The following is a 13,128-nucleotide window of genomic DNA, read 5'->3' on the forward strand; positions in this document are numbered from 1 at the left end:
AGTGGAGAATTTACCTAGACTCCTTCTTACATCAAAGCAGGAAATTTATGCAGGTTCCACAGCTTAGATTCTGTTTCTAAACATTCCAGGACCATCTACCATCTATCTTGCCTACATCTTCTTTTCATTTTTTTTTTTTTTTTTGCCAAGTGCTCTTCCTGAAGTGGCTGACTCTTTCTTCTTTCTTTTTTTTTATTTCTTTTTTATTTTATTTCTTTTTTATTTTTGTATTAGATAATAAATTTTATTGTTATATTCCCCATACAATTGCAGCCCCCCCATTCTGACCCCAATCCCTCCCCTCCCGCCCCCGCACCCCTAAAAGTGTCTTTGGTTCATAGTTTTTTGTTGATTTTGATTTTCACTTTCTTTCTTTTTTTTTTTTTTTAATAGGTTAAGTGAGGAGTTTGGTTTTTTTTTTATTTTTTTATTTTTTTATTTATTTATTTTTTTTATAAATTTTATTGTTATATTCCCCATACAATTGCAGCCCCCCATTCTGACCCCAATCCCTCCCCTCCCGCCCCCGCCCCCCTAAAAGTGTCTCTGGTTCATAGTTTTTTGTTGATTTTGATTTTCACTTTCTTATAGTTATTCATTTTCCTGGTCCCTTATTTAAGTTTTCTAGATTCCTGCTATGAGTGAGACCATCCGGTATTTTTCTTTTTCTTTTTGGCTTATTTCACTGAGCATGATCCCTTCCAGCGCCATCCATGTTGCAGCAAATTGCATGTGTTTATCTTTTTTGAATGCTGAGTAATATTCCATGGTATATATGTACCACATCTTCTTGATCCAGTCATCTATTTTTGGGCATTTGGGTTGTTTCCAAAGCTTAGCTATTGTAAACAGTGCTGCTATAAACATAGGGGTGCAGGTGTTCTGTGGAATTGATGTTTCTGTGTCCTTTGGGTAAATACCTAGGAGTGGAATTGCTGGATCATATGGAAGCTCTATGTTTAGTAGGTCCAGAAATCTCCACACAGCTTTCCACAGTGGTTGGACCAGTTTGCACTCCCACCAACAGTGCAGAAGAGTTCCTTTTTCTCCACACCCTCACCAACATTTGTTGTTGCTAGTTTTTTTAATATGTGCCATTCTCACTGGTGTAAGATGGTATCTCATGGTAGTTTTGATTTGCATTTCCCTGATGACAAGTGATGTTGAACATTTTTTCATATGCCTGTTGGCCATTTGCATTTCCTCTTCAGAGAAGTTTCTTTTTAGCTCTGCCCATTTTTTGACTGGATTATTTTCTTTGTTGTTGTTGAGTCTCATCAGCTCTTTGCAGATTTTTGTGATCAGTCCTTTATCATTAGTGTTGGGTGCAAAAATGTTCTCCCAGTTGGTGGGGTTTCTCTTTGTTTTTGTTATTGTCTCTTTTGCTGTGCAGAAGCTCTTTAATTTGATGTAGTCCCAGCTGTTTATCTTTGCCTTCACTATCACTGCTTTGGGTGATGTGTCTGTAAAGATGTCTTTGATGTGCAAATCACGTAGTGTTTCGCCTATATTTCCTTCTATATATTTTATGGTTTCAGGTCTTATGTCTAGTTCTTTAATCCATTTTGAGTTGATTTTTGTGTATGGTGTGAGGTAGTGGTCAAGCTTCATTCTTTTGCATGTAGCGACCCAGTTTTCCCAGCACCATTTATTGAACAAACTTTCTTTGCTCCAATGCATAGTCTTTGCTCCTTTGTCAAAGATTAGTTGACCATAAATCTGTGGGTTTATTTCTGGATTTTCTATTCGATTCCATTGGTCTGTATGTCTGTTCTTGTTCCAATACCATGCAGTTTTGATGATTATGGCTTTGTAGTATAGTTTGAAGTCTGGGAGTCTGATGCCTCCATTCCCTTCTTTTTTTTTCAGGAGAGCTTTGGCTATTCGGGGTTTTTTGTGATTCCATATGAATTTCAGCAATAATTGTTCTATTTCTTTGAAGAATGACATTGAAATTTTGATTGGAATAGCATTGAATCTGTATATTCCTTTTGGAAGGATGGCCATTTTAATAATGTTTATTCTTCCAATCCATGAGCAGGGGATGTCTCTCCATTTCTTTGTGTCTTCTTCTATTTCTTTTAACAGTGTTTTATAGTTTTCTTTGTATAGGTCCTTTACCTCTTTTGTTAGATTTATTCCCAAATATTTGATTTTTTTTGTTTCAATAACGAAAGGGATGGTTTTTTTGATTTCTTCTTCTTCAGATTTATTGTTTGTGTATAGGAAGGCTACTGACTTTTGCGTGTTGATTTTGTATCCTGCCACTTTACTGAACTGATTGATGAGTTGAATTAGCTTTTCTGTGGAGTTTTTGGGGTTCTCTATGTATAATATCATATCGTCTGCAAATAGTGATAGTTTGACTTCTTCTTTTCCTATTTGGATTCCTTGGATGTCTTTCTCTTGTCTTATTGCCCTGGCTAGGACTTCCAGTATTATATTGAAAAGCAGTGGTGAGAGTGGACATCCTTGTCTTGTTCCAGATCTTAATGGAATTGCTTTCAGCTTTTCACCATTGAGAATGATACTGGCTGTTGGCTTGTCATAGATGGCCTTTATGATGTTAAGGTATGTTCCTTGTATCCCAAGAATTTCAAGGGCTTTTATCATGAATGGGTGTTGCACTTTGTCAAAAGCTTTCTCAGCATCTATTGATATTATCATATGGTTTTTATATTTCTTTTTGTTGATGTGTTGGATAACGTTGATTGATTTTCGGATGTTAAACCATCCTTGTGTCCCTGGAATGAATCCTACTTGGTCATGGTGAATTATCTTATGGATACATTGTTGGATTCTGATGGCTAAAATTTTATTGAGGATTTTTGCATCAGTGTTCATTAGGGAGATTGGCCTGTAGTTTTCCTTTTTTGTGTTGTCCTTGTTCGGTTTTGGTATTAGTGTAATGTTGGCTTCATAGAACGTGTTTGGTATTGTCCCTTCCTTCTCAATTTTTTGGAAGAGTTTGTGAAGGATAGGCACTAATTCGTCTCTGAATGTTTGGTAGAATTCATTTGTAAATCCATCAGGTCCTGGGCTTTTGTTTTTGGGGAGGTTTTTGATTACCATTTCGATTTCGCTAATTGTAATTGGTCTGTTTAGGTGTTCTATTTCTTCTTTATCTAGCTTTGGGTGATTGTAGAGTTGTAGGAATTTGTCCATCTCCTCTAGATTGTTAAAATTGTTTCCATATAACTGTTCATAGTAGTTACTGATTATTCTTTTGATTTCTGCTGTGTCCGTTGTGATTTCTCCTCTTTCATTGATGATCCTGTTTATTTGTGCTTTCTCCCTTTTTTCCTTTGTGAGCCTGGCTAGGGGTTTGTCTATTTTATTGATTTTTTCAAAGAACCAGCTCTTGGTTTCATTGATCTTTTGGATTGTTTTTTTAGTTTCAATTTCATTTATTTCTGCTTTGGTTTTTATTATTTCTTTTCTTCTACTGGTTTTGGGTTTTTTTTGTTGTTCTTTTTCTAGATCTTTGAGCTTCGAGATTAGGTTGTTTCTTTGAGTTCTTTCTTGTTTCTTGATGTGAGCTTCTATTGCTATATATTTTCCTCTTATTACTGCTTTTGCTGCATCCCATACATTTAGGATATTGGTGTCCTCCTTGTCTTTCAATTCAAAAAATTTTTTAATTTCTTCTTTGATCTCCTCATTAGTCCAGTGGTCTTCCAGTAGTGTGGCTTTTAATCTCCATGAGGTAGGAAAGTTCCTTGCCTTCTTTTTATGATTTATTTCTAGTTTGATGCCTTCATGGTCAGAAAAGATGGTTGATATGATTTCAATCTTGGTGTATCTGTTGATGTTTGTCTTGTGCCCCAGTATGTGATCGATCCTGGAGAATGATCCGTGTGAGCTTGAGAAAAATGTGTACTCTGTTTTTTTGGGGTTTAGTGTTCTATAGATGTCTGTTAAGCCCAATTGCTCTAGGTCCTTATTTAGAGCTTTGGTTTCTTTACTTTTTTTTGTCTTGTTGATCTATCCATTGTTGATAGTGGTGTGTTGAGGTCTCCCACTACATATGTGTTTTCTCTGATGTCTGTTTTCAGAGAGGACAAGAGTTGTCTGATATATTTTGGTGCTCCTTCGTTTGGTGAGTATATGTTAATGAGTGTTATTTCTTCTTGAAGTATTGTCCCCTTGATCATAATGTAGTGACCATTGGGGTCTCTTTTTATCTTTTTGAGTTTGAAATCTGTTTTATCTGATATAAGTATAGCTGTTCCTGCTTTCTTTTTTGGTCCATTTGCTTGTAGGATTGTTTTCCATCCTTTAACTTTGAGCCTATTTTTATCTTTTGTAGCTAAATGTGTTTCCTGGAGACAGCAAAAGGTTGGGTTTTGTTTCTTAATCCAGGCTGCAACTCTGTGTCTTTTTATTGAAGAGTTTAGTCCATTTACATTTAGAGTTAATATTGATATGTTAACATCTGTATTTGCCATTGTGTTTGTCTTTCCTTTGATTTTATTTATTTATTCTTTTAATAACTTTTTTTTTTTTTTTGGCCTTCTTTCGTTGTTATTTGTCCCTCTGAGGTTCTGGCTTTAGGACTCCTTGTAGTATTTTTTGGAGTGGGGGTTTAGTTGCAATGAAATTCCGGAGTTTCTGTTTGTCTGGGAAGGTTCATATTCTTTCTTCAAAGAGGAAGGAGAGCTTTGCGGGATAGAGTATTCTTGGTTGGCATCTGTTTTCTTGGAGTCTGTTGACTATGTCCCTCCACTCTCTCCTTGCCCGTAGTGTTTCTTCGGAGAAGTCTGATGTCAGCCTGATTGGCTTTCCTTTGAATGTTATCTGTTTCTTCCCTCTTGCCAGCTTCATTATTTTTTCCTTGTCCTGGATTCTTGGGAGCTTTACTATTATGTGTCTTGCTGTATTTTTCCTTCCTTCGTGGAAGTTTGGTGTTCTTCTTGCTTCTTGTATATCAATTTTCAGCTCCTTCTTCACATTTGGGAAGTTCTCTTCAATTATCTCTTTGAATATTTTCTCTGTTCCTACTTCTCTCTCCTCTCCTTCTGGTATTCCTATAACTCTTATATTTCCTTTCCTCATGGAGTCAGATAGTTCCCGAAGTCTTTCTTCATTCTTTTTCCTTCGTACTTCTCTTTCCTTTTCTGTTTTGGTTCTTTTTATTTCTGTGTCTTCAAGAGTACTTATTCGTTCTTCCATTTCATCAATTCTGCTTTCATTGCTTTTCCCAGAATTCTTTAGTTCTTCCATTAATTCTTTGATCTCCTGCATTTCTTTTACTTCCCTCTTTAGGGACTCAATTTCATTCTTCTGATCATTGATTATTTTTCCCTTATCATTGTTTTCCTTTATGACTTCTGTCAGTTTTTTAATCACGTCAATTTTAAATTCTCTTCTGGAAGGCTCAGAAGTTCTTCCAAGTTACTGTCGTTGCAATCTGGGGGCTGGTTTTCTTTTTGTGGTGTGCTTTTTCTCTGGAGAGTTGCTAGGTTGCGTGTGGTTCTTCTCCTCCCTACTGTCTGTTTTCTAATCTGCTGTATGTGTTGGGACACCGTGTTGTTGGGACTGGCCGGCATCTTGGGTGGGCTTCTCTGCTCCCCTCTGGTTCCTCCAGGAGTCATCTGTCAGTTTCAAGCAGTCTTTACTGGAGAAAGGTCCCTGTTCTAAAATGCCGATGTGGGGACACACTCCCCTGTGCGCCTGGTCTGCCCCGGCGGTGGGTTCCTGCTCCCCCTCTGGGCTTGGACTGCAGGCCAGAGGGGGTCTGGCGTGGGCGAAGTTCCCCCGCTCACCTCTGCCTCCTGAGGAAGCCTTCTGCAGGTAGTCTTTACTGAAGAAATGTCCCTGTTCTAAAATGGTGATGTGGGACACACTCCCTGCGCGTCCGGTCTCAGGCACACTCTTCTGCGCGCCTGGTCTGCCCCGGCTGTGGGTGCTCACTCTCCCTGTGGGCTCAGACTACTTGTTCGGAAGGGGCCCGGTGTGGGCTAACTCCCCAGCTGGCCACTAGCTCCTTCAGGAGCCTCTGCTGGCTTCAAGACACTAGGTGGCGCCAGAGATCTCTCCTAGAGCCCTTGGGGAGCTGATTTTCCACCCCGTGGGACAGGGAGCAGAGCGGGGATGGTAGGGTACACCTCAATGGCTTTGGGGTGCTGTGTCTGCCTTGTGCCCCACCGTCGTGGGGAACCCACGCCCCTAATTTCGTGCCCCGGGTCTCAGTTCCAAAGCCCTTAGTTCCAGGACGCGGGCTGTAGCCCAGATCAGTGGCGCGGGAATGGCGCCTTTTGAATCCCGCTCCCCTGCCTGGGCGCCTGGTTCCTGCTCACTCAGGGAGGGCCTCTGCGCGTCTCCCTGTAAGCCTAGGTCGCAGGCGCGGGGACCTGGGCAGCTGCGATCCAATCCGGATCCGCGTTTGCTTTTCAACAGCACTGCTTTTCAGCGCGATCCGCACCGCTTTTCCGCGCAATCCCGATCCGCCTCTGCTTTTCCAGCGCGCCGCTTTCCGCGCAAGGTTACCGGGCAGCCGGGGCTGTGTGCTGGTGCTGGTCTCCTCCTGGGGGGCGGGGCTCTCTTTAATGGCGCTTGGAGCTCACCTCCGCGGCGGATCCTGCAGGGTTCTCCACAGCTCCCGTTCATGGGGTGTGGTGGCTGAACAGTTCCTTTCCACTCCCAGTCCCGCTTGCTGCGTCCTTTGTTCTTGTTGGCCGTTTTGGTTTGTTGTTTTCCTCCTCTCTGCCGGTTGGAGAGTGCCGCCTCTGTGGGCGGGGGAGGGGAGCAGGGTTCTGCGCTTCCCTCCCTTCTGTTCCTCTTTTATGGCAACTTTCTTCTTCGGGCAGTTTGCTGGAGTCGTCCGTTTATCTTCCGTGTCCCAGTTCTCACTGGGACCTGCCGCTTTTCCTCCCTATTAACTTTTTTTAATGGGAGATCTTACTCGCAGCGTCTCCTCGCCGCCATGTTGCTCCTCTTTCTTCTTTCTAATTAACTTTTATGTGGGAACGCCTTTGGTAATGAAATGCTATCTTACTGCAATAAAAAACATTTCTCACTTCTTAAGAAAAATAAGAATTTGCACATACAAGAGTTTTCTCACCTGGTTTTCTTTTGAACATACTTGGAAGGAGAAACATTTCTATTGTCTCACTCACTATCTTAGCTGAGGGAGCAATTTGTTGGAACTAAGATAACTGCCTTCCTGAAAGTAAATGTTATTTTTATCAAACCTTCTTTAGTTTAGGCATAGCTTTAGTATTTGCAGAGTTTACCACTTGTTGATAATTAAAATACATTGGTTACTGATATTGGCAGCTGAGTGGGATAGCAGAGTATGAGAAAACATGGACTTTGGAGTCAGACAAATCCAGTTAGAATTCTGATTCTGCCATTGACTGGGCAATTTACGTAAGCTCTTGAAAATGATTTTTGTGCAGTAGGATAATTTATTAACAATATCCACTTTACAGGGGTATTGGGAAGATTAAAGGTAAATAATAGATATTTCTCCTATGATGAAATGGCAGAGCAGAAAAGTACAATCCTCTTCAAAGACTGCAGATGGAATAAACTGCAGCTCCTCATTGTCCTCTCCAGTTTCATTCTGCTCCTTGTTCCACTCAAGGAGGCTTTCTGCCCCAGGAGACTCACAAGTTGGGTGTCGAGCACAATCTTCTTTGCTCTGGGACTCTGACTCAGTTGCATTTGGCCAGTGGGGAATCCCAGTTGGGAACCAGAATGATTTGTGATTGCTATCATGCTTATCTCTTCATCTCCTTCGTTTCAGGGTCACCTGAGTCTGTGTCCCAGAAAATAATTTCCCTTTTGATGTAACCCACTCTATGGGGTTTGGTGACCCATCCTTCTCTGTGGCGCTTTAGCCGGGGGTGTTAAAAGCTTCATTTCTACCAACTCCAGCCACTGCACCATCTTTTGAGGATCCCTGTGTCCTAGTCACATCTTCTTTCTTTTTTTAAAAAGATTTATTTATTTATATAAGAACCGGGGTACAGGCCAGATGTGCGGGAGTGTGAGAGGTCAACTGCCTCCCAGATATACAGTCTGAGAAGGGTCAACCCATCAACAGTTTCCAATTCAATTCATTTGATTGTTTAGATTTCTACAGTTTCTAAATTCCTATAGGACTCTATCTCTTAATAATGGCTTTTTAGTGATGTGAAGGCAGATATGTAAAAACATGATTAATTCTGCAACTCTTTTGAGGTCAAATCCATCATTGTCTGATTTGACTGATTTGTTAATTTAAAACCAATGAGTCACTGTCCCACTGGGGTAACAATGCCATGGTTGCCCCTAAGGATACTCATTAAATGCTAAATGAATAATTAAGTATTTTGAATGACTTTTTCTCTGATAGTGTGTAAATGTCCATAATATTTAGTGTTGCTACCCCCCTCCTCAGGTATGGAATATTTAGCTCACTGTTTATATTATTTCAGTCCACTTCTTAAGTTGATCTTGGTGAATAATTCCACATTTTCTGAAGACTTATAAAATGGTCGGCATTATAATTAATTGGTAAAGGTGACTAAGTTCCTGGAAGTATAAGGGCTGATCCTAACTTTGCATTTGTGAATCAGCCTCTCCCTCCAAACTGCACTCTTAAAAAAATCATATACACTTAAGGAAATCACATTTATCCCAGCAACTCACATTCCTTAAAAAAAATATTTATTTATTTATTTATACAAGAGCTGGGGCACAGGCCAGGCAGTAGGGGTTAGAGGATTCACCAGAGACGGATGGGGAACAGAACAGGCAGACTGACTGAAACACACTGCTAAGAGGAGCAGCTGGCGAGTCAGGAGAGGTCTGCTTCACCATGTGGGTTTCTCTCTGTCCGGCTGGAGATGGAACTGGTGCTGCAGAGGCTATGGATTCCTTCATAGTGCGGTGCTTAACCCCTTGCGCCACCAGGGAGGCCCAGCAACTCACATTTGATTTTGCATTTATCACCAGGCGAGGATTTCTCTCAAGACCGGAAGAAAAAAGGCCTTACTGAGGGGTCAGTGCCTCCTGGGTCTTAGTTGCATCTAGGGATATTATTTTTTTTTTTAAAGATTTATCTATCTATCTATCTATCTATCTATCTATCTATCTATCTATCTATCTATCTATACAAGCACTGGGTACAGTCAGAAGCGTGGGAGGGTGAGAAAATTCACCAGAGCCAGAACGGGTAGCAGAACAGGCAGAAGGACAGAAGTACACTGCTGAGGGGAGCAGCAGACGCAGCAGGAGAGGTCTGCGCGCCATGTGGGACCCTCGATGGTGGCTGGGGATCGAACTGGCGCTGCAGAGGCTGCAGGCAGCTTCACAGCCCAGCACTCAACCGCTGCGCCACCGGGGAGGCCCATCTAGGGGTATTCTTAACAATAAGAAATGATTTTTCCGATTCTAGCTGTACCTTGCTGTCGTAGGATATCTGACCTCCCTAAAAGTTTCTCTCTTTTATTTTCATGTCTGCAGGGAGCAACTCGTATGTGCTCAACATCAGTCTTTCAACCTTGAGCGTATGCTATTACATGTAGCTGGAGAGCTTGGTGTGAGTTTCCCTCTCCAATGTGTGGGGGATCATTGTGTTCTGCTGCTGTGGCTGCAGCAGGGGGCCCACTGAATAATGTGTCGCCTAGAGTCCTCCCTTTATATTTCTATATAATATATAGATGTGTTTTCTATATATCTATAATAATAAGTGTATTATATATCTATAATATTACATAGATAATATATCTATAGATATTGTAGACAGAAAATATGTATCATTGTAGATATACTATGTATTTTCTACATATTCTATATAACATATCTATATATAATGATATATAACCAATTTATGTATAAAATATATATGATTACTTTCGTTTATTTTTTGAATATAATTTATACTTCTCTGCACTTTGATACATTTTTCAATCATTTCAACATAACTAACTCCTTCAGGCCTTTTCACTTTTACTTTTTTCCCTATGCTCAGACACAAGTCTTTTGAGAAGCTTAGAATAATTCCAAAGTCTAGACTACATGCTGTTGCTAGAATCAGACTGCACCCACAATGTCAGACTATATCTTTACTGTCAGTTTTTGTGTTTTGGTCAAGCCCATTTGCCTCATCTCTGTTCCTTTAGAGTGACTTCTTTCCTAAAAGTCACTTCAGCCCACACGAAAATACTCAATGAATATGTAAGTCATGTCCTGATGTAGCTGAATATAAGAATTGAGCAAAAACACATGTAGCTATTCTATTAGCTCTTTCTTCAAACTTAAAACAGAGTGTCCAGTGGAAAGTGATGGTTAGGTAATGAGGCTACCATGCCATTCAAGTAGCAAATACTCTGGAATAATCTTTGAAATAATAGTTATTGCTTAAATAGCTAGACTGTTTTTCCCCAGAATTTCCTTAAATCTGTTTGAACCAAGAGGGTGGAGAATTTGCTCAATTTCTGGAAGAGCCAGATGGCTTCAGTGTACTGTGGCTTATTGCTAATGAAACAAGAGGCCATGGAGCAGTGGTCAGAGGGCTTTCAGCTGTAAGTAAGATTCCTCCAGTTCTGGACAAGGCTGCCTCGGTAGAAAATTGAGGGGTCCCTAGCTATACCACGGAATTTGCACAGACATTATTCAGCACATATTTTCATTTTTTACATGTAACTTTAGGTTGTGGCCACCATACCTATTTTTTTCCACCACTAGAAATGTAGACTTGAATATTCAATGGAAAACAGATGGTGCTTGAAATCTCTAACTCACATTTAACAAAAGCTGTTTTGGAAATGTTGCTTGTATGTACTTTTATTGGTTTAAACACAGCACCATTTTCGCCTGTTCTGATGAATAATTTAAGAATTACTGTCCTAGTCTAAGACAGCAGTTCGAGGTGCACGTGTTAATCATATACTTGATTAAACATTTCCTTCCCTTTCTCTTCAGCATGCCAGTTGGCTTTTGAGTGGATAATTGTTGCAGTGAGAGCAGTGACGTTGGAAACAACTGTTGTCTGTTTGAATTACTTATAACATCACCATGAAAAGAAATACCTGTGATTCGCTTTCTCGGAGCAAAAGTGTAAGTACTTTTGTTTTCCTTTCTTTTCTAGAAATGGATACATGTAACTTTTTTTTTTACTGTTTTCAATGCTGTGCTATCTCGGTTGGGCTGGTAGAAACTTTTGGTTGCCTTTCAGTTCTCTGACTGTACAGAGCTTATTAATAAGACTTGTTTGTGAGGTCTGGTTTGACATTTGATGGGAATTCTCTGTCAGTCACTTTGTATATGCCTCACCATTCATTTGTGTAAGTTCACTGGCATGATATTGGACACCCTACTTTTTGGATGCATGCAGGAAATTTATGATTAAAAATCAAAATTGAAGGAATGTAAGTCTTGAATGTCAGACTTTTCTGGGCACATCCAAAAGGATCAATGGGACTTATGTCACTACATGCTTCAAACAATCACATTCTGAGAGTTTTGTGTACATAGTGAATAATGTGAATATGTGTTAGTGGGACCTCACTTCCATGAAACTTCTACTCTGGCATGTGTCTCCTTTCTCTTCTTCCTTTAAATATGTTTCAAGTGGACATCCTCAGGGCCCTTATGGAGGTTAAACCTCTTCCTACTTATTTAGTATATTTGAGGTACCAAATTAGTAATAATATTTAAATTTCTGTTAACTTATGAAAGGAAGTGTAAGCAAATCAAGAAATGTAAAGTACACAAGGCAGGGAAGAAAGTAGATTGTTCATTTCCATCAGGCAAGCTCTAAGAACATGTCCTTTTGTTCATTTACCCAAGGGGGGAAAACATCCAAACAGATGTCCTTGTGACGTAGGAACATTCATTTGAAAGCATCAGAGAAACCACAAAAGCAAACACATTTCTCTAGTATGGGAATGCTTTGTGTTACAACCAGCGACTCTATTGTGATGGTCCAATGTCATTTTTCTTCCTTTCTGTAGAATTACCAACAATCTTTTAGGGGTGAGCAATGCTTGAATTTGTGGAGAAGGTAGTATAGTGTGCCAAATAGCATTTCTTAAAAAATGAGATGTGTGCCAATTCTTGGAGTGCTTACTGCCTCTGTTAAATGACCAACCAAAGAAATTCAACAAATTCTGAGGTAATGTCCAAATTAATTTGTTTTACTGGTTGGTATTTGGCTGTGTGGATAATTGCATAAAGGAAAGGGTCATGGCTTGGAGCCTGAAATTCCTTCTATCATCATACAGAGTTGCTCATTGCAATAGGAGATGACCTGCATACAAATTACCAAATTGCAAACACATCTTACTGGGTTTTTCTTATTATAAATTAAATATGAAAGCAAAGCATTCACATAATGCTTCTTTCTTTTATTAAATTTCAGAGACACCTGATACAAAAAAATATATAAAGCCAAAAGCACATTTTGGGTAATTAAAATATATTATTAAACATTTCCCTGTTCTTGGAGGAAAATATTCTAAAAGCCAATGATTAAAATGAGCTGCGACTTTAAGGAACTGTGAGTATTTAATGATGCTAGATTTCTTATTTATATTTGCAAAATGCAAAAAATTTCATCTAGTTGGAAAGACTCATGCTTCTCAGATTAAGTGAACTTGAGGTGCCTATGTTCGTCCCAATGTAAATAGTAGAGCTCTCATTTCACTACTTTGTAGCTTCTTGAAAATCCACTGGCATAAAGAAAGTGCTTCCACTTAATTAAATGTCTCTAAGCAGGAGATTACTGTTTATAAGAGAAGAGAGCTGGACTCTTGCCTTCTTTGATCTTGTCACTTTAGTTTCAAAAGTTTATTTTGCACTGGTCTAAGAATGTCCTCCACCCCGTAAGTCTTTGTCATAATAGAATCCAACATTATACACTGGGAGGTAGATGTTTCCTGTTTTGATGAGGAAAGTTTAAGGAATTAATTTGATTTAGTGTCTGGGAATGCTTTTCCTTGGCATTATGACATTTGAAAATCCAAAGAGGGTGTTCTAAATGTTAAACTGCCTTGCTCCTCCCTGCTGGCCTCTGTATGTCTTGTATCTGTCATCATGAAAACTCAGCATAAGAGGAGGAATAAAATAAAATATCATCTTTAGACAATCACATTATTTATTCCTGAACACTTAAAAAATCAGTGTTCATATTTTTCT

General features: G+C 39.6%; 1 protein-coding gene across 1 annotated transcript in view; it reads left to right on the forward strand.

The window, feature by feature from the left end:
• Positions 1 to 11,007: 11,007 nt before the first annotated feature.
• PDE4D (phosphodiesterase 4D) overlaps positions 11,008 to 13,128 on the forward strand; it is a gene marked incomplete at its 5' end in the record, with an annotated part of 1,035,071 nt that continues 1,032,950 nt past the window's right edge. The window contains one exon of the mRNA XM_084234300.1: positions 11,008 to 11,049. Coding sequence (XP_084090426.1) covers positions 11,008 to 11,049 — 42 coding nt within the window. The remainder of the gene's footprint in view (positions 11,050 to 13,128) is intronic.

The sequence above is a fragment of the Talpa europaea genome (assembly GCF_964194135.1).
Source record: "Talpa europaea genome assembly, chromosome: 5".
Classification (NCBI taxonomy): Eukaryota; Metazoa; Chordata; class Mammalia; order Eulipotyphla; family Talpidae; genus Talpa; species Talpa europaea.